Genomic DNA, 26,354 nt, shown 5'->3' with positions numbered 1-26,354 from the left:
TCGTAAGATCAAACCGCCGTCCACGATCGTGGACGAGATCCAGAGCGCATGCTCCGTTCATTAAAATTACTGGCCACTATTTGAGCCCACAATGACTAGCGCATGCATAAAACGTATATCCGCTGCGGGATAATAAGCCCGCATTCGAAACGGCGTCCTCCGTAGAAATATCACGCGACAAATTATAAAAGAAGCCATTCAATGCCTTATTCTCATTCAGAATTTTCTCTCTTTTGACTAACGAGTCAATCTTCCGTTTACAGGTTTTGCATATTCTTCTGGGAATAGCTGATCTAAGTTTACCAAAAAGTTTTGTAACATTTTCTTCGAATCCAACTGTGCGATATTTACATTGAAGAAACTCGCCTGCCCAGATGTCTTAAAATTAATCCCACAAACAAGACAAAACTCGTCTTTGCTGCGTTTGTTGTTCAATCTTTTTAGTGACGTTTTAGGTGATTGAAATTGAACAGTTTTTTTCTTTTTTCGGAGAGGAGAACTAACCGGAGTTTGATTCATGATTTCCGACTAAACCCATGCAAAGCATATTAGCATATTGACAGCTTTCGCGCGATGGTACGGGTTTTGGCACGTCGGTCGTTTATTAACGCTAACGCATGCGCAACAGAGACAGTTTCGACCCATGGCAGAGGTATCTTTTCCTCGCGAACTCCAGCCCAGCGAAATACAGAGAAAAGAGGCCTCTGCTAGCAGGGAAAGAACGGCCCAGCCTCAACTGGAAATAAGACGTTCTTATATAAAAAAAGCATGTACTTTTGGTGTAGTGCTGAAGATGATGTTTGGTCTATTTAGATTTAGGGCTCGGTTCAATTAAGGAACTTTTGATTCTAACTTTTTTTTTCCTGTGGAGTCATTTATTTTGTTTAGATACTTTAATCATATTATACATAATATATAATACACTCTTTTTTATAAGAACGTCTAATTTTTAGTTGAGACTGGGCCGTTCTTATTTTTTTAACACCCGCCATTTTGCTTGATTTTGGGGCGCAGGAAAATACCCACCTCCTAGGAGGTGTATATTGCATTTTATCCCAAGTTTCTCAACCAATCAAATCGCTAGTTCATGTGAGGTTCCCGAGTTTTATATAACTTCTGTTACTCAATGTGAATTATTAGAAAGAGGATTACACAAATTATGATCAATAGCAATAATATTTTAGGGTGTATTACGAAAACAATTCGATTCTGCATTTTAAATGCGTCACACGAACGAAACTCAACATTTTGCTGCTATCTCAGCCTCGACAAAAGGTTTTTATAAAAAAAAAAGAGTGTACTACGTGATGAGGGGTGGCTTGGCTTACGGACTAAAGGCCAGAAATAGCGCCATATACAAAATATATTATACTGCTGAATTAAAACTACAATCCTTACACAAAACAGAAAGAGGCCCGGAAGCGTCAAAAGTTTACTGTATAGGGTAGTGAGAGTAATCATTGTCATCGGCTAAATCAACTCCATGTGGCGTCAAGCACACACGCTAGAAATTTTTGCTTTCATGGTTACAAATCTGGTATAATTGCAGATTTGTTATTCTTTTGGATGTTACCGACGTCAGTAAGCTATTAACCAATGTTATAGATCGATTGAATTGTTCAATATTTTGGTGGTAATTGCGAAATCTTCCCAATAGAAGACATTGATAAACTGTGAACACAGCCCGTTTGGGTAAGTGAACGAAAGTTCTTGGATTTCCTGTTTGTCTACTGTAGTTGTTGAAGCTCTGTACCTGGAGTATATACCTAAAAGATTTCCACACAGAAATCTTTCTTTTATAACAGGTAAATAAAAAAGCGAGATATTGGCGAATACGTGATGATTACAAATACACAAGCAGTTCAAAAGTACGTTCATACTACTGCCGTAGGAAATAGCTTTACCTTTACGTTAACCTACTTTTCAATTTAGCGTATAAGAATGTCAGGAAACACACAAGAAATCGTTGTTTGTTTGTTATTTGGCATCATTTAAGTTAAAGACGTTTTTTTGCTTATGTTTGAAACCCATGACTTGGATTAGGTTTCATTTACTCGTTGTTGTTGTTAGTATAAAATTTTCCCCTCACGTGCTTTATGTACTTTACTCTTTCGTTCTTTAGTTTAGCTAGTAATTGTTTACTGTTTTTTACTGATGGGATATTTCAAGATTTTAATTGCCAAGTCAATGCTACACGATCATTCTATGCATATATTTACACGTAGCCACATCTTAATGTTTTTTTTCAAATTAAATTAAGTTAATTTCACTTACGACGATATATACTTAATATATTTTGTGATAAGTATTTTTTCCCTTTTTTTGAAACTAAATATATAACTTTTAACCACTGATTGGAATGTAATTTTGAAAATACTTTTATTCGGAAGGAATGATAAAATTATGCCTTACATGACTCTTTGAAAGTAAAATTACAATTGATATTTTTTTCATAAATATGTAATGTAGGTTGATAATGTAGAAAGTGTTATCGGTGTTGAAGGTGAATTTACTCAGTCTATGTTCTGAACACGTTTCGAACAAGATTATTTGGCTAAACAGGAAGTTAAGCTGAATAAAGCTTTCAAATAACTCTCAACTTTCCCTCTTCCTGCACCAAGGTACTTGTTTTTGTTACAAAACGAAAAAGGAAGAAGTATTAACAGTTTTATTCCGGTTTCTCAGAGAGATGTTTTCTCAGAGAGGATAACATATAAAGCACAAGAAATAAGTTTTTCTGAAGAACGTCTGGAAAAATATATGCTTCTTAGAAACTGAGACAAAAATTTTAGAGTTTTTAGATAAAGGAAAAATCTAAGATCTTGAAAATTGGGGAATTTTATCTGGCAATTTGGCACCCGTTACTCCTCTGTCAACATTTTAAAAGCTGGTGTAGGTTAGTGTGACTTTGATTGTGCAATGTGTATTTGGTAGAGAAGGCTGTAGTGAAATTATATGCAGGTGGGAAGAGGGGGGAGGGAGGGGTGGCTGATTTAAGTATTAAAACATCTCAATTTGTTTGGGAAGCAACAAAAATAAGGGAAAGTGCTTTGTAATGAGAATTATAATAACATAGCTACAAAGTACGATTGTAACAAAATTATTGTAAATAGGAATACGAATTGAAAACCAATTGTTAGTTTAATTTTCCAATATGAATGTATTTGGAGAAACGCCTGTGAGTCAGAGATGAAAAGGTGCCAAATAGAATAATTGAATTGAGAATATTGGGGTGGGCTCATCTGTTTGTCAAGTAGGGGAGGGGAGGGGGAGTCTCACCTACACCCCAGACACAGATAAAATGTCTCTTGTATAACTGTGGTCAATATTATCTTGTAGTAGATACACGAGAGTGATCAGATATGTCAGAAGCGCATTGCACGTACTTTATGTAAGTTTTGGAATTGTTGAATCCAAGATCTGTTTGTCTATGGATGCAGGTCATGTCTTGATTTGATTTGGCCCAATCGAGAACTGAAGATGTGAATAATGGCAGTATGCCAGAGTAGTTATTGCATTTGTCCTTGTCTGAAAGCATGATCGGAATCCATTGTCTGTCCATGAAATCGTCCACCGTGGCCGAAGTGCTGGAGCATAATTTATGTTCAACTAAGGCACGTTGGTGCATTTTTTGGCTAACTCGCGCCCAACTGATAGATTCTGTAGGCGAAATGAGGAGTGATAAAATGAGCTATTTAAAAATAGCTAACAATCGAGACATCGTTCCAAGTGCTTTACGTCATAGTTTATACGAGTTTAGGAGTATCACATGACTGTATACTGCAATATTTTGGTCGAGAAATGTTTGAAATAGCATTCAATTTCTCCTCAAACTTTAGTAGTTAATTCTAATTATTAGTTTCAAACCGTTTTCTGTCTAGAGACGTTCACAATCTCGTAGTCTTGTACATTCTCTTATTCCCAATAGGCACTTAGTTATTTGTGGTAGTCACATGCTATACACATGACCCTACCAGCTAAATAGAACACCTATATTTTTCACTAGAATAATGGTTTATAACAGAAAAAAAGTTTTAGTTATAGTAGTATTTTAGTTACGCTTTAATTGATATTCGTAATTTGGGTTACCAAATTGCAATTTCTGCTTTGTAATTCACCGTACGTCGTGTGGTATGGTTTGTTTATGTTTGGTTAGAGACTACGACAATTTATCGAGTGAGTTCATTATTATATAGCATACCGAAAGCTAAACGAACAAATATTGTTTTCGCTTGAAAACAGAGTGGGGATAATGATTGGCTGAGATAGGTCACGTGATATCTTCGGGAGATGTTCGACCTTCGGCCAGGTGCTTTTTTCAGTTATCGGTTTCCCGCCAATGTTAGTGTGTGTCATAACAACATAGATTTAGAAACGAAATACGTAGTGCAAAACCCGTAATGTGTTCTCTTTTGGGACAGATCAGCTTTCATCGTTAAAGAGGTCCAAAGGATGCCAAGATTGCGGGGTGAAGTGACTGTTTTTTGGCTTGTTTTGGTGGCCGGGTTCATCGCCGGAACAAAAGGTAAATATCGCATACGTAGCGTGAACTCGTGTGTTTTGGTTGACTGTTTCTATTTTGCATCAGGAATTCGACCCTTCATTCTCTTCTTCTCCTTCCAAAAAACAATATTTTATATTTTCATAGCAAAACCTCTTTAGATTAGACATTAAACAGAGCAAAACTTCTTTATTTGTACGGTTCAAATGCGAATTTTTGTAGACATGTTTTGTTGTGATCGTCCTGTGACTGGAATGGCGGTCAGTACAAGCTAAGAATACACCCACATTTTACGGCTCAAACTTTCTAAAGAAGCTATTTTCCATGTATTTGTCGACTCATTCTTATCCCTCTTTTCATTTACACCTAATGTAATACACAGAACTGTTGCCTTCATTGTGATTTACGGTGTTTGGCGATGTGTTTTTACTCCGAATTGTTTCCTTCTCAGAGCGTCAGTTTGTTTGTAAGAACAACGAGTTTACGTGCGTAAATACTCAGAAGTGTATCGCGGCGACTTGGAAATGTGATGGAGAGGATGACTGTGGGGACAATTCAGACGAGATTAACTGCCGTAAGTCTTTACTATCGGGACTTTACCGGGTGTAGGAAAAGATGCCATAAACGCGCAAAGTTTACGCGTGTCGTGGGCATTACGCTTCGCACCATTTGTAGATTATAAACACTCGAAGTCGCTAGTAAAACACACTGTTTTAGTTTCTCTTCACAAAAAAACACCCATTTGGGTATACTGTCATTTCCCCCCTTGCTGAAACCAGTGTTTAATGAGATGAAACTGACGTTCAACCTTTCGTCTGAGGTTTATGCCCTGATGAGTAGAGTAGATGAAAGGTTCAACGTGGGCATTATAAGTTATATTTGCTATGCCTGCAATGAATGGAGTTCATAACTCGAATTCCCCTGTTTACGAAACAGTAAAGAAACTTTTAGCGAATTGATTTCTGCTAGAACATATATCGATACGTCCAAAACATCAGTGTATTTATTAGCAGTGGAGTAATCAATCGATTTTCTGTTTTGTTTCGTTGTGTGATTGATGTTTGGTTGTGTGACGAATGGCGATCAAAACCCCACTCCTGATATTTATTGAACTCTAGATTCGTACATCGACGAAAACCTGATATATTGGGGCTATTATTCTGTGAATTTCAAGGCAAAAGCTATATTTTCTAATAAATGCTTTAATTTTCGAGAATTCCGTGTCACTCTTTCCACGGCTTTGTTGTTCTGATTTACATACTCGCTCGACGGCTGCTCTACAAATACCTTCCCTCGTTGCTCAGCCAATGGCTTTCTCCCTTCACACGTTTTCAGTCGCCAGAGAACAAAAGATTTTGAAAACCGCCCCCGTAGTTCTTGTCACGGCAAGCTAGTGACGGAGGCGTTTTTTCTTCGTTTCCCTGCATACTCTTTGGGTGCAGATTTGAGTATATTTGTGTAAATGAACATCACCAAAATCATGGGTATGAAATTGTCTAGATAATATATATATATATTTTTATAATAATTACACCATTGCCATTATCTAGAACAATATCACTTAATTTTTTTAGTATATATTTTTATACGCTTAGAAAGATAATCTGAAAATGTTTTCTGAAATATATTGGCAGCTCTTGTTTTTCATACAGTGATTCAGTTTTCCACAAGTTAGTATTACATAGTTCAGCCTGCTTAGTAGCTACAGTATTGATGGAAAATGTTATAGTTCAGATGTATTATTCAATTTGACATCTACTTAATTTGTAGTTGTATAATAAGTAATTCTTGTTCATAGCTTTATTTTTAGCATCTATCATTAATTTTGTAATAGTTTTAATCTGTTTACAAACCTCAATGGGTCTACATACATATTGATATGAAATCTCTATATCTTCCTTATTTGTAGGTAAAGTAGTCAGTATTCCCATTTTCCGATAATTGTGTTTTATTACTGCCCCCCTCCTGGTCTCGTGTACTGTCCTCCTAAAAGTGATCTACCTCCCTTTTGTATCCCTCATGGAAAATCTTGTTATCACACAGATTAGAACCTAAAGGTCATAGATAAGCATTGTTGGATTTGGTTTATTGCCAGTGGTAAGGATGACAGACACATGCCCCGCACAGCTATGACATTTTTCAAATAACTGTCCCAGCATTCCTTATTTCTCTGACCTATCATTTACAAGCCAGTTGTATGCTTAGAGATATAAGCTTAATACCAGGGTGAAATACCCACAGGAAAGGGAAAGGACAATAACTTGAGGCAAGCAGTGAAATTGGCACCTAACTGTTGACATGCATCTTGACCCTGCTTCTCAGGAAATTGGTTTTCTACAATAAGATAACAGAAAAACCTATTGATTTCTCTCTTCTTTGTTTTGATTTTATTCCGTTTTAAAATCATACCTTGGTGGGAGTAGATTAACTCTTTCAGTTGTTGTCTTCTCTAGTCATGCTGATATAAGATTGATGAAAGTATTTATAAATTTATAAATGGTCAGTTTTGATAGAACTGGAAAATACTAGAACAACTACCACATTAGGTCCAAAGTTTGCATTTTTATGAAGTATATATATCAGTAGGAAATTTCTCAGCATTCAACCAGTCAGTTAGAACTGGAAAGTACTATGGATGACTATTATATTACGTCAAAATTTACTTGACATTTTTATGAAGCATTTCTTTGTTTATGAAAGGCCTCTAGAAATTAAGTGATTCAATAAATATGTTTAGGTATGTTTGGTGTTTGGAATTTGCACATTGTACTTTTCCCATTTTTCCATTATGCTTTTATCTTTAGCTAATTACATTTACCTTTTACTTAACCTTACCAATATTGCATATTATATATTTTTTTTCCAGGATTTCATTTCCAGTTTTCTCCATTTTTTTTTTTTGCCAGAAAATGCGTGGAGATTATATTGTTTCTATAGTCTAGATTTGCATTGTATCTATAGATGACAGATTATGTTTATCATCTACAATAAACTGGTATCTGCACTCTTCACACCTTGTGGACTGTTTATGTAGAATATACAATATATGCATTTTCTATGTGAAGGAACCCAAATACTAAGAACTTTTTTTTTTTCTTTTATCCACAGCAAAGGCAACATGCAATCCAGACACCCAGTTCCGGTGCACAAATGGCCGGTGTATACCCAGGCGGTGGGTGTGTGATAAAGATGATGACTGTCATGATGGCAGTGATGAAAGAAATTCCTGTGGTATGTGAAACATTGGCATAAAGTCATCCTGTTTGTTTGTATTCAAGTCAAATTTTAGAAATGGGTCCAATAATTGGATTGAGAATGCTCTCCGCTTCATCTACCTTTGATTTACTTGATACTAGGTAGCTCATTTGTTTTGTTTTGTTTGGAACAGAACTTAGTGAGAAAATTAGATATGTTGTGTTAACCTTGGCAACGCTACCCTGTATGAGACACACAGATTTGCAAGGCTCTTTTAAGAATAAAAACAAATAATGATTAGAGGACTTTACTTCACTTTTTAATGATTTATAAAATGACTGTTTTACCACCCATTTTGAATAGTTTGTATATGTAAGTAAGGGTAAATTGTGGCTGGCGTGATAGCTCAGTACTACAAGAAAGTTGCATGTGAAGAACATTTGATCATGTTTCGCAGTGTTAATTTTTTCTATACAAAAACATTTCGTTTCATGTTAAAATGCATCATATAAATGCTTCAGCCCTGCTCAAGGGTGAGGATATTTCATGTGATATAGAGCATTGTGGTTAAGTGAGTTTAATTCTTGATTTTTAGCAACAATGACATGTTCTGAGAATGAGATCACCTGTGGTAATGGCATCTGCGTTGTCAAGAGATGGGTGTGTGATCAGGATGATGACTGTGGTGATGGAACAGATGAGTTAAATTGTGGTGAGTTCATCTTTGTTCTTTTGACTGATTATAGCCATCATTAGTACTAGTACAGCTTTTTTCTTGGATGTACCAGTAGTTTTTTTTTAAGAGAAAGGGGTTCACAATCCCCCTTCAGAAGTACCATCTACTGTAAGCATCTAACCTACCTGAGGAAAATATCTTGCAACACAAATACACTATGATTACGTAGGGTTGATTCTGTTGTGGGTTGGTTTCTTAATTGGGGAGTTCTCGGTGTTAAAATGGAATCAGCTCCATTACGAATAGATTGAAAGAGTGTTTACACACACTTATTTTGTTCTATTCTCTCTAGGTAACAAGACATGTGCGCCTCATGAGTTTTCCTGCGGCAATGGGAGATGTATATCACAGCAGTGGGTCTGTGATCAAGATAATGATTGTGGTGATTTCTCTGATGAAAACCATTGTCGTAAGTCACAAGCTTTTGTTTGTTTACTATATTTTGATCCTTTCAGCAAGAATTGGCAATGCTGTGCTTTCCACATAGTCAACTTCTCTCCTCTTTTTAGCACCACACACATGTCGTCCAAATGAGTTTACCTGTGCTGATAAGCGCTGCATCCTGAGTAGATGGCGGTGTGATGGTGATAGAGACTGTGCCGATAATTCAGATGAGATCAACTGCCCAAATAGCTCCCAGTACTGCAAGTCCTCAGAGTACCAGTGCTCAACGGGGGAGTGTATTCATAAGAGCTGGGTGTGTGATGGGGAGTTTGACTGCCTAAACAAATCTGATGAAAACAACTGTCGTAAGTACTTTTCAGTCTAAAGCCATGATGTTAACATGAAGTGTGCACAGAAATTAATGCCACCAATGTGACACATCCCTGTTTACAAGGCAAAATATAGCATATCATAGCAGTTATTACTTCAGACTCACACAATGCTTCCAAGCTTGTGGTTGCTTAGCTGATGCTATTTGAGCCCTTGTTAACCACTTCTTTGTTATTATTTTCACTCAGTATTGAAAGACACTGGATAAAATATCCAAATGACCTTCAAAAAAAACAAAGTCTTCTACCTCATTTACTAAGTTTAAAATATCAGAATAGCTTCCCCAACTCAGCCAGTGAAATGGAAGATTTTCAATTTTTTTAGGAAGATAAAATGGAGGCTGACAGACTTACTCTCCAAAAAAAATTCTTTTCTAAAAAGTATTTCATATTAGAGAAGCCTCTGTTCTTGGATCAATTCCAACAAGTTTAAATTAATACCAACAAGTTGTTCTATTCTCTACCATGATTTAGACTCCTCTGCCTGCCATATTAGTCAGTTCACTTGTGCTAACAAGAGATGCATCCCAATGAGAGATAGATGTAATGGCAACAATGATTGCCTGGATAACAGTGATGAAGCTGATTGCCGTAAGTACTAAGGAACCGTTATTTGGATGTGGGGTCACAGGTGGCTCAGTATGTAAGGGCATCAGCATATGGGGCCTCTCACCTCTTCTGAAATGGAAACAGTTCCTAGTCAAGACATGGGGAGTATGTTTCTGATGTTTCAGAACTTGTTGAATGTTATGTGGGCTTACTAACTACTTATTAACTGAGAGTGAGGTCTGTATGGAGAATGTACAGCCTAAGGCCCCAGGTTTGAACTTATAAGGGATGTTTTCTCTTTTAGCTACGAAGCCTCCCAGTATCTGCAAAGATGGTGAATTCCAATGTGGGTCCTCAAAGCAGTGTATTCCAGAAAGCAAAGTTTGTGATGGCTCCGTTGATTGCACTAATTCAGCTGATGAACCTGATAATTGCTGTAAGTACAAATAAGTCCTTTAAAGCCACTTGCAGTTAGTAGATTTCAAGATTTGTTTATATTAAAACCATTTTTGGCTCCTAAAGTATCTGGTCGATTTGATCTGTGTTGAATAAAATCACCAGTATTTCTAGTAAACATACTGAAATGAATATTATTAGATGGTGATAATCAGGAAGGCATCATGTTTATAAATGGTACAATACTCAAAAAACTAAAATATACCTCAGCCAAGAGTTTCCTTATTCTTTTTGCCAGTGATATCTCTTTTATGCTTTTGTTCATGGTTTCTGTGGGTCCTTAAAAAGTCTTAAAATGTTCAATTTGGAAAAAAGATTTGATGATGGTCTTAAAAATTCTTATTATCCAAAAATTTCAGATAAATGTTCAGAAACTCTATGCTTTAATTTATTTATTTGTCACTAAGGAAAGTATGATACTTGTGCAAGTCCATGCACAATTTTTAAAATCTGTCTTAAAGTGTCTTAAATTTCAGCTGCAGAAACCACATGTTCGAATTCGTATGAAAAATATAGCGTACATGTCTTTCCCTATTGAAATCCAACCCTAACATCATTAAGCTTCTTATCAGGGCCCTGTTAAGTTAAAAACCATTAAACACACATCCTTAGCTACCAAACCGCCCTACAAGTCTTCTGGGATTAAGTCCCTGACCCATCAAACACATATCCATAATAGTAGCCAAACCACCCTTCAAATCTGCTTTTTCTAATGTTTCTGTAATTTGCCCAGTTATCAATGAATGTAAGGACAACAATGGCCCCTGCCAGCATTACTGCAATGACACTAAGACAGGGTACTTCTGTTCATGCCGGCCTGGGTATAAGGTGGCTCTAGATGACCCCAAATCATGTAGAGGTAAGAGCATTTTCAGAATAACTGCAATTTTCAATTCGCAATCAGGCAATAAGCTTGGAAAAAAAATTTAGTCTAATCTCTATCATATTTTTATCTGCAGATGTTGATGAATGTGCTATTCCTGGATCTTGTAGCCAGATGTGTTTCAACTCCAAAGGCAGCTACAAGTGTACATGTATGGAAGGCTATAGATTGGAACCTGATAAAAAAACTTGCAAGGCACTAGGAGACAAGCCCTTCCTGTTATTCACCAACCGACAGGACATCCGTCGGCTTGTCATGGACTCCTCTGACTTCACTCAAGTGGTTCCAAAGTTGAGAGCAGCTATTGCTTTAGACTATGACTTTGCCACTGGAGTTATCTACTGGTCGGATGTCATTGAGGCAAGCATTAAAAGTGCTCCTTTAAACAATGGTTCGGCAGTGGAGACGATAGTGAACATGTCTCTGCTTACACCTGATGGTATCGCAGTTGACTGGGTCAATAGGAAGTTGTACTGGACAGACACTGGTACTGATGTGATTGAGGTGGCTAATCTTGATGGCAGGGAGAGAATGCGGCTGATCACTACGGGTTTACAAGAGCCTCGTGCAATTGTTGTGTACCCAGCTATTGGGTAAGTACTATAAGAATGTTGTTTTTTCAAGGTGCAACAATAAACAAAAAAAACTTTGGTTATGTTGGTTTTTTTTTTCTCAATGATGTGCAAAAAAAACAGCGTTAATAGTATGTTTTAGGCCTCTATGAAAACAGGGAACTGTAGTTTCACTTTCATTTTAGGCATTATTCCTTCGTCCAAGCAAAGTAGCTTGAAATGTCAGCTAAACTACACAGGCATAAAATTACAGTATTCTACAGTTTGTCTGTAGTCTTTTTGTCATAGCATGCATTTTATGGAGGTCTTTCTTTTATTTAAGATACATGTTCTGGACCGACTGGGGTGAAGAGCCAAAGATTGAACGCTGTGGAATGAATGGTGACCCTAAAACACGGCTCCAAATTGTAAACACAAACATCCTTTGGCCCAATGCCCTCACCATTGATTACACGATAGACAAGATTTGGTGGGCAGATGCAAAAGAACACACAATAGAGTGTGCCAATCTTGACGGCACAGCAAGAAGAGTGATTACCAGTGACAGTGTGCACCACCCATTTGCAATAACTGTATTCCAAGATTATATTTACTGGACAGACTGGGTCAAAGAGTCTATTTACAAGGCCAATAAGTTCAATGGCAAGGACAGATCTCTGGTGTGCAGTGGGCTTTATTCACCAATGGATATCCATGTTTACCAGCAGCAGAAACAGCCCAAATGTGAGTCTTTTAGATATAACAGACATAATTGTAGATACTGCAATAAAAGAATAACTAAAAGGACTACCTTCAAGGGGAAGAAAACCCATACATGTAGGTGGTGGGGTAGGCACAGTGGGAACAGGAGAAAAACACAAATCTGAATGAGGCTATTGGTAATATTATTCAATTTTTTTATTCTACTGTGTAATTTCTCCATCAGTGTAAATATGTGCATAGCTAATAGTGCATGGGCTAATTTTGTCTAGGCGGGAAAAAGCAATGTTTTCCCGCTCAAATAGCGAAATATGTCATATAACTGCCACATGAATTTGAACTTTTACCCGGAACAAAAGAAAATGTTGCAAGTTATTGACGGAGGGCAAAGTGTTTTATTTTTATTGGAGAAGTGGAGAAGGGGGATTGAGCAAATCAAATTATTATCTGGTGATCGGCTTCCATTTAACTTTTTGGATAAAGAAATGCAACGGTCCGTAGAAACATTTAAAAAATAAACCCTGATCTACTCACTTGTCGCATGTTCAGGTGTGTGTCAGCGGCGCGATAAGTTCAAAGAGAAAGTGAGCTGTCAATCAATCATGTCTCATACCAACAAAACAACATTGGCCGTAACTAGGCAGGTTTTGGTACAATGGAATCGAGCGTTGTTTCACTCCCTCCTTATTTTATATAGAACCTAAATACAAAGTTAGGTTCGGAGAGGGCTCGGGCTTGTCACGAACACTAAAGAGGCTATGGTTACACAGTACCATTCAAATGTTTCGAGACTTGAAAACAACGATCGCTAGGGTTTTTAGACGAGAAATAGAAATATAACAAGAGACAACTAAAAAAGGATTTCGCTAACTCAGAAGGCAGGAGACATTTCAGATAAAGGTTAGAGATATTTTATCGCTTTCATTAAATATTCAACACAAATTGGGGATTTAATTTTGTTTATTTTATAAAGAAATCGTTGACAAAGTATCCTAATTCCTGTGATTACATTATGCCACTAGAGGAGAGAATGTGTCATCCCCATCCATGCTATATATTATAAGGCTTTTTACAGGGTCATTTTCAACCCTTAGTTCTTGTTTCTTTGTGAATCTTTATTAGCTGTCACCTTTTTATGACATATTCTGTTGGGTGGAGTCTGCCACCTGTTGCTGAGGTTTTTCTTTTTCATTTTGTTGTTGGCTAGTTTCCAACCCATGTGGTGAAAACAATGGAGGATGCAGCCATACATGCCTGCTGGCTCCTCTCCCAAAATCACACACCTGTCATTGCCCCCCAAACATCAACCTGTTAGAGGACAGCGCTACCTGCAACACATCAGGTAAGAAACCAGTTTTCTTGTCACTAGACATCCACGCTTCAGTACCTCTATATTTTATAACATTTCCCAGTTGATGATGCTGTTGTGGTGTCTCATTCTGTTTGCCCCTGCAAGAAGTTTGTCAGGTCAGCAAAAGGCAGTGAGTTTGTCAGTAATTGTGTCATGCTTGTATTACCAGACCTGCAGCTGGGATTTGTATGAAAAATTAAGGAAACCATTGTTTGACTGAAGATTTCAGGTGTCTTGTTGTCTTAGTGTGTTAGAGAAGGAAATTGTAAATTAAGTAAAAAGGACTTTTGAATTGTTACATTGGGACCAAGGAATTAATTTAAAGTTGAGATAGCAGTTGTTTAACTGTGATGTGTAAATTACTATTTTCCAGTTGCCTTCAAATGCCAACCCAACTTCTGTTTTAATAATGGCACTTGCCATGATAGTGGTGAAAATAAGCTACCTGAATGCATGTAAGTACACAAACGTTCTTCCATACTTAAGTAGGCTTGCATGAGCCTAGTTACTGGGCTTACATCCTATAATTCCTTGTTTTTGTTATTTACCAGTCATAAATTTTGTTGTGTTGAATATTTTCAGATGTCCGCCTGCCTACTATGGGAAACACTGTGAGCTGAAAAAACAGGATGGAGGTATTCCAAACCCAAATGACAGCAGTAAAGAACAGACAGCTGCAGAAGATCTGAGTATGGACAAATTTGATGTTACTGTATCTAGTATTCAATTTGATAATATTGTACTAAAATATAGGGCAGACTAGTAAAACATTGTCAGCAGGAAACTAAGATGCTTTTTATTTCATTCTTTAGGTACAACAATAGGAATAGCTGTTGGAGTCATTGTTATAATTCTTGTCGTTGCACTTGTTGTTGGGTGCCTAATCTACAGAAGAATACAAAGAAAGTGAGTTACACTCAAGACACTATTTTATTATTATTTGTTTATTTATTATTTTATTTTTGGGGGGTGGGGAAGGGGGTACATTTCCTCTGCATGCTAGGTAGTGATTCTCTGTCCGATAAGATTCTTATCTTTTTTAATTGCTTCTGTAATTGACATTTGTTATAATTTGGATGCAAAACTAACATTTTTTTTTTCTTCTCTATCTTAAAGTACTCACAGAACTATGACGTTTGACAATCCTGTTTATAAGAAGACTACAGAATCTAACAGCTCATTAGATAACTTCGCAATACACTTTGGACACTCCCACAGAGGACGCTGTCAAGCATTATTGGTGAGAAACATTTTAGGCAAGGTATTCTATTCTTGTCATAGTATGGCCGATTATGTTGTATCCTTCATGAGAAAAACAGAAGCACTAAAAATTTTGTTAGTTTTTTTCAAGGCAGATCATAGCAACTCAAAGAAAATGTTGTGTTTAGTTAATTGCTTGTTGTATAATACTTTTTAATTGTACATTGTGCTCACTATGTCGATTCTGATTGGCTTAGACACTTTATTTGAGAATCACACATTCTGAGGGTCTTCATTAATCAGCTAGCTGATACAGCAAGCCAATTATCAGCTAGCAGATTAGTGATTCTACGCTCGCAATGCATCTTGGGCCTAGGGCGCAAAGATTCAATTATGAGAAGTGGAGGCCTTTGTGCAAATCAGGAAGAAATTATGTTTTCTAGAAAGTGTGTTTACTGAATCGATCATTGATTCTGATTTCACTTTTCTCAACATTGATTATTCTGAATATCAATGAAATATATGTTGTATAATATGTTGTATCCTTCATGAGAAAAACAGAAGCACTAAAAATTTTGTTAGTTTTTTTCAAGGCAGATCATAGCAACTCAAAGAAAATGTTGTGTTTAGTTGATTGCTTGTTGTATAATACTTTTTAATTGTACATTGTGCTCACTATGTCGATTCTGATTGGCTTAGACACTTTATTTGAGAATCTCACATTCTGAGGGTCTTCACTAATCAGCTAGCTGATACAGCAAGCCAATTATCAGCTAGCAGATTAGTGATTCTACGCTCGCAATGCATCTTGGGCCTAGGGCGCAAAGATTCAATTATGAGAAGTGGAGGCCTTTGTGCAAATCAGGAAGAAATTATGTTTCCTAGAAAGTGTGTTTACTGAATCGATCATTGATTCTGATTTCACTTTTCTCAACATTGATTATTCTGGATATCACTAAAACCTTATTCAATAATTGTTTGCTGCTTAAAAATAACTTTGTTTTCCTTTTTTTTTTCAGAGTTCTTTTCGGAATGAAACAGAAATGAGTAGTTGCTAATAGTTATAATTCAAGTATCCAATCTGTACAGAAAGCATTATATTAGTATCAATAAGCCGTAATCCATTGTATGTATTATAATATTGAACAGACCTACTCTTTCCATCCTGGTGATGTGTTGGGTGGGAAGGAAGACAGGCATGGTAACATGTACCATCCAAGCTCATGGGCTTTTCCTCTTTTCTATTTCCATGAACTACAATCAAGACTCCCTATTACTTTGGTTGTTTTACTAGAAGCAGTTGTAAGGTTTTGGTGTTTTTAATTGTTTTATATATTTTTTTGTATTAAGTGCTCATTGCTGCATATTAACATGGATAGTGGTACTGTTAAGGTGCTGTTATTTGAAATTGGTTTTGTAGGTGAGTTTGCTAAAATACTGCAGGTCATGTAGAATTATTATTATAGCATTAGGGCTGGTCTCGTAAATAATGTTGAAAAAGAAACCTTGCAAAAGAATATTTTGTAGTTATGCATTACAGCTGGCTTGTGCTAAAATGTGTTTCAGTTGTCAACTGCTTCTCTGCATGAGGAAATTAGTTTTTTTGGTATGTCACCTTGCCTGTTTTCTGATAAGAGCATGTTGAGCACTACTTGTGACGAGGAACATGGTAGAGTTTAATTATTCTTATCATGCTGAATCAAAGCCTACAATAAAGAGGGCTGACCAGGAAATTTTCTAAATTGACTGCATCTGATCCTTTTTTCCCTTCTTGATTCCATCACATTTAGTGCCTTGTTCTTAACATATTTATGCTGCCACAAATAATGTTTCCACTCAGTTCTGAGATTTGTGTATTTTGCATATTTTTTGTTTCCAGAGGCTTGAGTATATTTTTGAGAACATTTATGTACAAATTATTGGAATAAAGTTGTATATATTTGTACATTATTAGCAAATTTAAATTTGGCCACAGGAAATGTTCCTTAGGCTTGTATCTATGATATTTGTATGGAGAAATTTAGAGTTAATTTTGCATTTATGAGAAAAGTAATATAACACAAAATGATGTATAAGTTGTTTCTGGTTATGCTGTTGTAATTACAATTTATTTAGGATTTTAAGTGTCATAGATTTGTGCAATTGCTTATAAAAGCAAGTCATTGCCTAAAAGGATTAGATAATGTATATGGGATACAATCCAGTAAGGCGTTTATATGGAGGTTTTACAATTTTGCAAGGTCTCTTGTCTATTTGTTTAACCTATTTAGTCTTGTGTCCTTTAGTTTGTCCATTGTTCTGTCTGTATTGTAAGTTGCCCATACCAACAAGAATTGTTGGATTTATCAGATACGTCGATTCACAGTGAGCACAGAATCTAATCAAGTATTGAAAAGAAAATTAACATGACATTTGTAAATACATGTACAAAAATAACCTGGCATTTTGTCCTGATAAAAGTGTACAGAAGTGGTCATTAAAGGTGATTTTGTAGCTTATTTGTACTTCTTTCATTTCTTCATGTTAACATCTTAATTAGGCTCCATTTCCAGCTGTTGCTAGGCTTCATAAGACAGAAAAGAGCTTGGAATTGGCTCAATTGGCATGATTGGGAAACAGCTACCCTCACAAAAATCTTCACAATAAAGTGGTAGGGTTAGAATGGGAAAAATTTGTAAGAAGAATGCATGTTTAGAAGGGGTATCAGATGTGATGGACTTTTGTCATTAGGGGTATTCATACTGCATTCATACTACACATTTTATTTGAATTTTTAATTATTTAAATACAAGACTGCATATTTACAATAGATGGAGTTCAAGTGCAAGACAACTTTTTCAGTTTTGCCTTGTGGAGAAAAACATTGACAGTACATGTTCAAAGGCATAGTCAGTATAATACACCTTCACCTATGCTACATATTTAGCTGGGGAGGGAAGGAGGTGCAGATGTACATCAGGGGGAGGTAAGAAAAACAATCCTACTTGACTGGAAGGGCTGCTTAAATAAGAGAAACCTTGAGAAGCCACCCCCTCCCCCTCCAAAAAAACTATGAGCAGGCATGTAGCAAGGACCGCTTTTATGGATAGATAGTTCCCCTAAAATGAGTAGCGTGCATTTACTGCTTTAGAAATCTGAGAATAAAAGTTATGAATAACTTGTGTACCTCTGGCGTGCCTGTCTTCCTCAAGTCTAGGCTTTCTTTCAGAATTACAGTATTTGTAAATATCTGGGGTATTGACTACAACCATTTATTTACAGCTTTGCCACTTATGGAATTATACAACTATTTCAATCTATTACTCTTCGATATTTTTGTCCTAACAATCCTAACAACAAATCTTAATTTAGGATTTTCTATCAGCTTATTTAAAAAATGCTTTATTTACAGTGTATTAAGGTTAGATTAATAATGAGTGCTCACAAGCTATTGTTCACCTCCTCTTTGTGCCCCCAAATCCTGTAAAGCAAAAAAAAAAAGGTGAAATTGTTACCAATTTATCCAAACTAGTTTGAGGTAGGAGGCAACCCAATATATTTAAATTGTGTAGAAAATGTAAAGATTACAGTCTGGTCTAAAACTGATACCAGCCCCTTTTTTATCCTATTAAAAATGTAAAAAAAAAAAAAAAAAAAACAGGGGCTTGTCTGTTCCCATCACCCACACTGTTAAAAATTGTAAGCTTACAATCCATCAAAAATTGTACTCTGCAAGTTTGTTCAGTGTTGGTCTCATGTTTGGAGTATGTTAGACGGGCTTGAACAAGGGGGACTGGTACCAACCTGAGGTTGTCCTTGATGAAGATGAGCTGGAAGTTGGACTTGAACGGCGATGAGTGCTAGACCAGGAAGATGATCCATTATTGCCACTAAACCAGCCAGTATTTCTACCCGAACCAAACCAGCCAGAGTTTCCACCTGAACCAAACCAGCTTCCTCCACCATAGCCTGTACCACCATAGCCTGTGCCATAGCCGGAGTTATAACCATGATGAGCATGGTGGTAATATCCAGGACCATAGCCATAGCCACCATTTCCACCCCTGAAAAAGAAGGAATATAACAATAAGCGGTATAGCCAGGAAGGGTTTTTTTTAGAAAACATGCTGTTATAATTAACATATGGCAGTGAAAAAATTTGTATAAGCACTTTACCTGTTACCAAAGAGATATCCAAGCAAGCCACCTGCACCCATGCCTAGAATAAAAATTAATACAATTTGAAAATAGTTCCTCTAACAAAGGAGCTTATAAAGTGCTCCACTCATGTCATTCCAATCATATTGTATGAAGCCAGGATTCTGAAGGCACAAAAAAGAAAGAGGGGCAGGACAGAACTTTTTATCCCAACCTATTCTGAGTTAAATACAGCTACTGGTGCTTCCAGTAGACCCTACGGGAAATCTACAAGGGTGAGGCTGCAGGACCTGCCATCATGTGAAGTAGACTTAATGGAACAGTTTGTAGGATGATAATAATGGGTATCCCGATGTAATTAATACAACACTAGATGGTGTGGCTCACCTGTCCAGAATCCTCCTAGACCCTGATCATCAGCTGGTGTGCTTCCTGGTGTGGCAGAGGCACTTGGATAGGCACCTTAACAAACAAATTAATATCCTTTGTTGGGTCACATTTGTATTCTTATAAATAATATATTGAATTTATTAGAAACAATCTGGTAGGTCGAGGGATATAAGCAGGTGGGTCTTGTTCAGCAAAGATAAAGGTTTGAATGAAGGCGTGCGCAGGATGACAGTTCACCTTGAGTATATTCAGGTCTGAATCCCGGAGGTGGTGGTGTTGTTGTCTGTTGTGATGCATACTCTGTGCTATCACTTGCACCATGGCCGCTGCAGCTAGTGTAGATGTAGTAGGCAATGGCGGCAATGATCCCCCACATGATAAGGGAACTCAGCCAACCAGATGACCTCCTACGAAACAAAACCAGAACTACGTCATTCACTTTGCATTAGATCCATATAAATTGAATATAAAGAGGTTGGCCTGGGAAAACTTTTGTATTTTGATTTGGTCCCTTGCACAAATGGTTCCTAAAAATGAACAGTAATTGTGGTAATCATGAAACTAAAAAGGAAGGTGTGGTTAGCAGTCTTTAAGATGTTGTAATCAAACTTGCAATTGAATTGCAGCATGCAAGTCAATCAAAGTAATAAAAAGTGTCATAAGAAATTTGAAAGTTTTTTTTCTATTACTGTAAATAGAGCACTTTTACATGAGAACATATGAAAATCTGTATCATAAACATGAGGATGTGAACAACATGGGCAGTGAGAATATAAAAGAAACAAAAAAACAATGTTTTTGGATGCCATATTTGATGTTCCAGAGCATTAGCTGGCAAAATTAGAAAGGTTTCTATTGCATATACGTAAAACTTTGAACTTACAAATCATGTTTATGATTATGGAATAATATAGGGTATACCTGTGGTGTCTCTTGTGGCCATGGTGATAATCATTCTGGTGACTGGAGTAGTATCCAGAATCATGGTGGGCTGATTGATCACCAACATAGTCAATAGAGTACTCCAGCTGAAAGAAGTCATTAAATCATTTGAAAACAGAGAATCATTTTGAAAGTGATTACGAGGGTTAAATTCAAAGGTTCTCATCACTTTTGAAAGTTAGCACCACAAAAATTCACATTTACTAGCTTTCTCCCATATATGTTTCCAAGCTGAAAAAAAGGGCTATTTCCCATATGTATCTTTGAACAGGATATCATCACACCCACATTATCTGTAATGCCTAGTGCACACTAGCAACATAACAACATAGCGACATGGGCGCGCTTTATGTTTAGCACGACATAACGCCATGGACCTAAAAGAAAAAAACATGTTTTTTCTCTTATGTCGTTATGTCCATGTCGTTATGTCGAAGATAAGAGTGCACACGCCCATGTCGTTATGTGGATATGTCGCTAGTGTGCACTAGGCATAAGATGGAACTCTACCTTCAGTTGCTTCCTGACTATTACTTACCCCACAAGAGCCTTTGAGGATGTATGGGTCATCCGGGTGGCTATAGCCTTCACAAGAAACAGCAATTTCTCCAAACCTGTACTGACTTTCCATGTCCGCCTTGCACTCCCACTATGTGGCAAAAGCTAAATATCAGAGTTGATTACATAGATGTGGGTCATGAGGTTTAAGAGCTAAAACAATTTGTTGACATTAGCCTTCATGCATAGCTGTCAACTCTCCTGCATTTGGTGGGAGTCTCAAGATTATGAACCCTTTCTCAAGATAAATTTTCTCAAAAATATCCATATATTTACTGTATTCTCCTGTATTACAAAAAAAAAATGAAATGTGCTATATTATTTGCAAACATTTTAGTGCACTTTTATTGCACAGCTTATTCACGAGGGATGTTCATGAGGAGGCACTTTTCATTTAACATTTATGGACTGCAAATTATCCTGCAATACCTGAACATCATAGCCATCAGAACCTCTGTTGTAGCACTGTACGACCTGCGGGCGGAACGCAGAACACCCAGCACTTCCCCCAACACACTTGAGCTGAGGAACCGGGGCAGAGCGCCTACCATTTGTCATTTGGTTTGCTTTCAAAGTCAGCACTTGTACATCCTTCAGTTTGATTTTCTCGCTGCTCCCCCAACCTTGAAGAAGAAATAATTGACAATGAGACAATGATTCCTGTGTGACATCTGGCAAAGACAATAAAATACTGTGTGTATGATACCTTTTACAACAGCTACAGCAACGATGACCATAAACACAACAATCTTCAAAACCATACTTCTACTGTCACACGTAATCATCTTCCAAATAAATTCGAAATTCAACTTAAATCCTTAGAAATTCCTATCAAATACAGTGAAATTTGTCAATAGTTTCTCCTCTTGATCCCTTGTCGACTTAACGCGCTTGTCTGTAGGTATTTACGGTAGAAGCGCGTTGTTTTATTTCAGTTCTAATTCCACGTCTCGATCTTCCATTGGTCATTTCGACGCCATGTTTGTTACTCGGATATTTTCGACACAATGACGTAATGTAACACAGGCAATCCAACGATAACGCAACAGCTATCATTATTTCACCAACCACCACGCCTTCCTCCCCACCCTTGTCTTTACTGTGTACTGAGTTTGTACTTTCACAAAAGGAACACACCATTTGCTTGTGGAGAAAGTTTGAAAAAAAAATACCAGGTGTTTTAACCGAGGGCTAAATTGTTTGTTTTATGTGCTTATCATAAGAAAAGTTGGGTTTTATTTTCTTATTTCAAATGGAAAAAATAATAATTTGGTGAGCATCGTATTGACGCAAACGTAAGCGATTTAAGCGGACAAGGCACCTTCGAGGCCTCTAAGACCACACTACTAAGAACCTCGGCGTCGAGTGAAGCGGTAGGGAGTTTAAAGCGGTTGCAAAACTTCGAACTAATTTTGTTCTGAATGAGCTTTATTACATCACAGTGGCTTTGCGCAGATTTTTATCTTGTAAATTCCATTCTCGCACTAATCAAATTCACTTGTGATACAAAGACTTGCTGCGTGATAGACTAGGATAAAGGCTTTAGAAGAATAAACTTCTCCACTGTAACAATAACAAAGAGGCTTTTTAACAGGCTGGTAAAGGGGGGTATGGATCACGTTTTACGGACCGGGCAAAATGACTTTTCACGTTTCAGGGACCGAAAAATGGCCTTTTAAATCGTTGAATCACGTATCACCGACGTGGAAATGGACGATTTCACGTTTCTCGTAGGGCAAAAAATGACCAAATCTCGTTTCACGAAAATACCATTTTACCATGTTTTTATGGTCCACCTAAATTTCGATGTGCTAGCAGTTTCCGGCTAATGCTCGCGCAATTTTATCAGTCATGCTCGCATTGTATTTTTCGATGTTCTCGCTGCTTGATTTATTCAAAAACTAAAAAGGATCGGTCCCGCATAAAAAACGGGCTACTCGCAAGCTCCTTTTGACGGTATATTAAATTGATTTTCGGCACCTATCTCATAGTAGTTGGAGACTACTATGATATATACAGATCCGTATGGTTGCACTAACTTGCTCAGGCGGAACGGACAGTAACTCAATAGCGCTATATTGGCTCAGCTGTCGAACTGTGGGGAAAAACAACCGTGTGTGACTTGGATTCGCCACCTGTCAGATAAAAAAAACTTTGCATGAAAATATATTACAAATAACTGAAAAAGCAGCACGAAGAATGTAGAACTATTTTACTGAAATCTAGATCTGTATTTTATTTTGCTTTTGTAATTGATCGTGCTTACTCCCGAGGGGTTACGTTTTATTGGTTTGGATTATAAAAAGATTCAGTAAACCGTGAACACTAGAAACAATCATGCATTATTGAATAGATTTACTCAAACACGTCAAGTTTTACTCGATATATCTTCCCATATTCTCTTGCCTGATCATGTCGGCTTTAATTACAATACAATAATCTTTATTTATTGAAGGTCTGGAAGGGAATCATCAAAGAAGAGAAAAGGTTTGAGTGAAGTTATTTGAGATACGAATGGCTTGTGCTCGGGTATGCCACAGATTAACGAGGCGAAGAGCAAAGGTAGACATTACTGGTGAATCCCAATTTGTGCGATGTCTTTCGACCATCGACTTAACATCCATTGGTATCGGTACAGTGGTAGGGGCTGGACTTTACGTTGTTACAGGACAATTAGCAAGGGACGTGGCCGGACCTGCCGTTATTTTGTCCTTTGCCTTTGCTGCCGTCTCCGCGCTCTTGTCAGGGATATGTTATGCGGAGTTTGGCTGCCGGATTCCAAAAGCAGGATCTGCGTATGTGTACACTTACGTCTGCCTTGGAGAGATATGGGCTTTCATTGTGGGCTGGAATATGATTCTAGAATACATCATCGCTGCGGCAAGTTTATCAAGAGCTTGTAGTGAATACATAAACTCTTTATCTGGTGGCAAAATTTACCAGTTCTTTATTCATAAAATTGGATCTTGGAAACACCCAGGAGTTGCAAGATTCCCCGATTTTCTTGCGGTCTTTCTTGCTGTATTGATTACGATAATTGTGTCTTCGGGGACAAGACAAGCTTCTATCCTCAACAAGGCTGTCACCTTTGTCAATTTATCCGTGGTGGTATTCGTCATTTGTGTCGGATTCTACTTTGCAGACACCAGCAACTGGTCAACATTGGAGAAGTTCGCACCATATGGATATGAAGGCGTCATAGCTGCCGCAGGAAGCTGCTTCTTCGCGTTTGTCGGTTTCGACGTTATTGGGACTGCAGGTGAAGAGACGAAAAACCCCAAGAAGGCAATCCCATTGGCACTCATGTTGACTATCCTTGTCAGCTTTCTTGCGTACTTTGGGGTATCTACTGTGTTAACGCTCATGGTGCCTTCTCACACTCTCAACGAGTTTGCTCCCTTGGCTGAGGCATTCGCGCAAAAGGGATTCGGTCTTGCCAAGATCATCATCTCGGTTGGCGCTATCTTTGCTACGATTGGCTGTCTGCTCAGCGTATCGTTTGCTGCTCCTCGCGTAGTCTGCTCCATGGCGGATGACGGCTTGCTATTCCGATGGCTAGCTAAGATCAATGGCATCACGCATGTGCCAGTAAGAGCGGTGCTGGCATGTAGTATCGTGGTCGCCGCACTAACGCTTATCATGGAGCTGAAACAGCTGGTGGAAATGCTGTCAATCGGGACTCTAGTCGCGTATACTATGGTCGCCATCGCGGTTTTGCTAACGAGGTACCAGTGCAATGTGGAAAGTGTGTATTTTGACCTTAACCAAGACAACGAGGAAGCTAACAAAGAGACATTTTGCGGCTCCATTTGCCGATGTTTCCGAAAATCCGATGATCAGTACAAGCTCATTACAGAAGAAGAAGAAGAAGAAGAAAAACCTCTACCAGATCCCGCAGAGGACACTCCTAAGAAAATGATTCCCACTTATGAGTCAAGTTTCCATGCTACCTTGGTCACCCTCGTGTTAACCGTCGCTATAGCAACATTGTCAATCATGCTCACGGCTGGGCGTAATGCACTGGCGGCGTACCAATCGTGGGCGGTCCTGTGCTTGTGTGCTAGCTGTATTGTGATCGTGGTTGCGATGGTGTGCTTTTACAAGCTTCCAAGAAATAGTGCCACCTTCCCATTTACCGTGCCATGCGTGCCCTTGATTCCGGTGATGACTATTTTTTCTAACACTTTGCTGATGGTTAGTCTGAACCACTGGACGTATGTGCGCTTTGCTGTTTGGATGTCTTTAGGTAAGAATAAGTCTACTCCATTATAATCTAACCAGCTGACATCAGCCCCGATAGGTTTATTTTTTTGGGGGAAAGTAGCTTCAAAGTCAAAATTCCTTTTCAAAGGTGCAACAACTCGGCCGATTTTAATTAAACATTTGTTTCTTTCTATATCTGGTTATATGCTTCTCGATTAGCCGCCAACTTGTGGTCCCCTATGCTAAAGCAGGAACATACTGTATGAAAAACTGCATACATCAAACACACGTTTTCCCTCATTCCCGTACCAGTTATCGGGAAACTGGGTTACGGGTTACGGTGAAATACTGCTCGAGACCCTACCCTTGCTCTCTAGACACACCCCTGGAAAGTCACCATAGATCACAAAAGAGCACTAGCACACATCGGCACCAGTGATGCTAAGACTGAGCCCTAGCACTCTGCTATTATCCGTGCCAATCTGCAGACATCGATGAAAGAGCCGCCTCAGGCCAGGCTGCCCAAACTGCACGAGTAACGCTAGCGGTCTGTCGTGGCCCGACTAGCACCGATGTGTGTATAACTGATTCTAAATCCTAATAATGAGGCTTCATTTCTTCTAGGTGCACTGATTTACATGTTCTATGGTTATTGGCACAGCTCTCTCGACTCGGACCAAGGCGAAGTCATGGAAAGCGGAGACGATATTGCTGACTAGGCTTGAGCGCTTGAAAGTGTTAAAACAAGCGGCAAGGACCATATATATGATAGGCATTTCTTGCGTTACGGCCATAAGCATAACCCCGTTCCTATTCCAGGCGGCATATAAATTTTAAAAGAGGTATCTGTATTGAATAAATACAAATGAAAATATCCGGAAATAGGTGAGCAAGGAATATGGAATTGTAATTAGTACAGTGAAAAAACAAAAATCGAGAACATGGCCGAGAATCGAACCTCGTTCGTATCCGGTAAATTTAGAAAAAAAAATATACCGTATGGCAGCATCAAGGTTTTATGCATAAAAGTATATCTGTATCAAATAAATACAAATTAAAATATATCTGGAAAGAGATGATCAAAGGGAAGTGAGGCTGATCAAGAAATATGGACTACTTGACCGGAAAACCAAGAACAGGGGTGAACAAAGGGGAACAAGGGATCTTGGGACTTTTAAACCAAGATTTGTGCATAACATATGTATTTTT

General features: G+C 37.9%; 3 protein-coding genes across 6 annotated transcripts; 2 read left to right on the top strand and 1 right to left on the bottom strand.

Annotated features, from left to right (window-relative positions):
* The first annotated feature begins 1,463 nt into the window (after window positions 1-1,463).
* Window positions 1,464-17,413, top strand: LOC5520301 (low-density lipoprotein receptor-related protein 8). Of its 4 annotated transcripts, XM_032365380.2 has the most exons (19): window positions 1,464-1,692; window positions 1,806-1,868; window positions 4,422-4,525; window positions 4,953-5,075; window positions 7,610-7,732; window positions 8,292-8,408; window positions 8,725-8,841; window positions 8,942-9,181; window positions 9,680-9,796; window positions 10,059-10,190; window positions 10,944-11,069; window positions 11,170-11,686; window positions 11,988-12,388; window positions 13,572-13,706; window positions 14,089-14,170; window positions 14,298-14,404; window positions 14,528-14,621; window positions 14,832-14,955; window positions 15,935-17,413. In XM_032365380.2, exons 2-19 carry the CDS (start codon window positions 1,840-1,842, stop codon window positions 15,971-15,973), a joined length of 2,727 nt encoding a protein of 908 aa, XP_032221271.1. In that variant the 5' UTR covers window positions 1,464-1,692; window positions 1,806-1,839; the 3' UTR covers window positions 15,974-17,413. The 4 variants fall into 4 exon arrangements, with proteins under 4 accessions (XP_032221271.1, XP_032221274.1, XP_032221273.1 ...); XM_032365383.2 differs by lacking the exon at window positions 1,806-1,868 and having other exon boundaries at window positions 1,465-1,692; window positions 4,427-4,525; XM_032365382.2 differs by lacking the exon at window positions 1,806-1,868 and having other exon boundaries at window positions 1,465-1,692.
* Window positions 17,414-17,674: 261 nt separating this feature from the next.
* LOC5520296 (store-operated calcium entry-associated regulatory factor) lies at window positions 17,675-21,954 on the bottom strand. The gene is made up of 9 exons (XM_001640186.3): window positions 21,649-21,954; window positions 21,372-21,565; window positions 20,923-21,033; window positions 20,364-20,470; window positions 19,680-19,849; window positions 19,440-19,514; window positions 19,071-19,113; window positions 18,699-18,958; window positions 17,675-18,375 (listed from the first exon to the last, which is right to left on the bottom strand). Exons 1-9 carry the CDS (start codon window positions 21,725-21,727, stop codon window positions 18,350-18,352), a joined length of 1,065 nt encoding a protein of 354 aa, XP_001640236.3. The 5' UTR covers window positions 21,728-21,954; the 3' UTR covers window positions 17,675-18,349.
* Window positions 21,955-22,012: 58 nt separating this feature from the next.
* Window positions 22,013-26,224, top strand: LOC116603730 (high affinity cationic amino acid transporter 1). The gene is made up of 2 exons (XM_048730750.1): window positions 22,013-25,188; window positions 25,770-26,224. The coding sequence occupies exons 1-2, from the start codon at window positions 23,457-23,459 to the stop codon at window positions 25,862-25,864; spliced, it is 1,827 nt and encodes a 608-aa protein (XP_048586707.1). The 5' UTR covers window positions 22,013-23,456; the 3' UTR covers window positions 25,865-26,224.
* The last annotated feature ends 130 nt before the right edge of the window (window positions 26,225-26,354 follow it).

This window comes from Nematostella vectensis, chromosome 1 (genome assembly GCF_932526225.1).
Source record: "Nematostella vectensis chromosome 1, jaNemVect1.1, whole genome shotgun sequence".
Classification (NCBI taxonomy): Eukaryota; Metazoa; Cnidaria; class Anthozoa; order Actiniaria; family Edwardsiidae; genus Nematostella; species Nematostella vectensis.
This window is presented reverse-complemented; position numbering and strand designations above follow the sequence as displayed.

Coding starts and splice junctions, on each gene's coding strand:
- LOC5520296 (XM_001640186.3), bottom strand. CDS start 21,727: ATGATTACGTGTGACAGTAGAAGTATGGTTTTGAAGATTGTTGTGTTT. Junction 20,471..20,922: donor TCCTCAAAGGCTCTTGTGGG/GTAAGTAATAGT, acceptor GACTTCTTTCAG/CTGGAGTACTCTATTGACTA. Junction 18,959..19,070: donor GGATATCTCTTTGGTAACAG/GTAAAGTGCTTA, acceptor CTTCTTTTTCAG/GGGTGGAAATGGTGGCTATG.
- LOC116603730 (XM_048730750.1), top strand. CDS start 23,457: ATGGCTTGTGCTCGGGTATGCCACAGATTAACGAGGCGAAGAGCAAAG. Junction 25,189..25,769: donor TGCTGTTTGGATGTCTTTAG/GTAAGAATAAGT, acceptor CATTTCTTCTAG/GTGCACTGATTTACATGTTC.
- LOC5520301 (XM_032365380.2), top strand. CDS start 1,840: ATGATTACAAATACACAAGCAGTTCAAAA. Junction 7,733..8,291: donor TGATGAAAGAAATTCCTGTG/GTATGTGAAACA, acceptor CTTGATTTTTAG/CAACAATGACATGTTCTGAG. Junction 14,405..14,527: donor GACAGCTGCAGAAGATCTGA/GTATGGACAAAT, acceptor TTCATTCTTTAG/GTACAACAATAGGAATAGCT.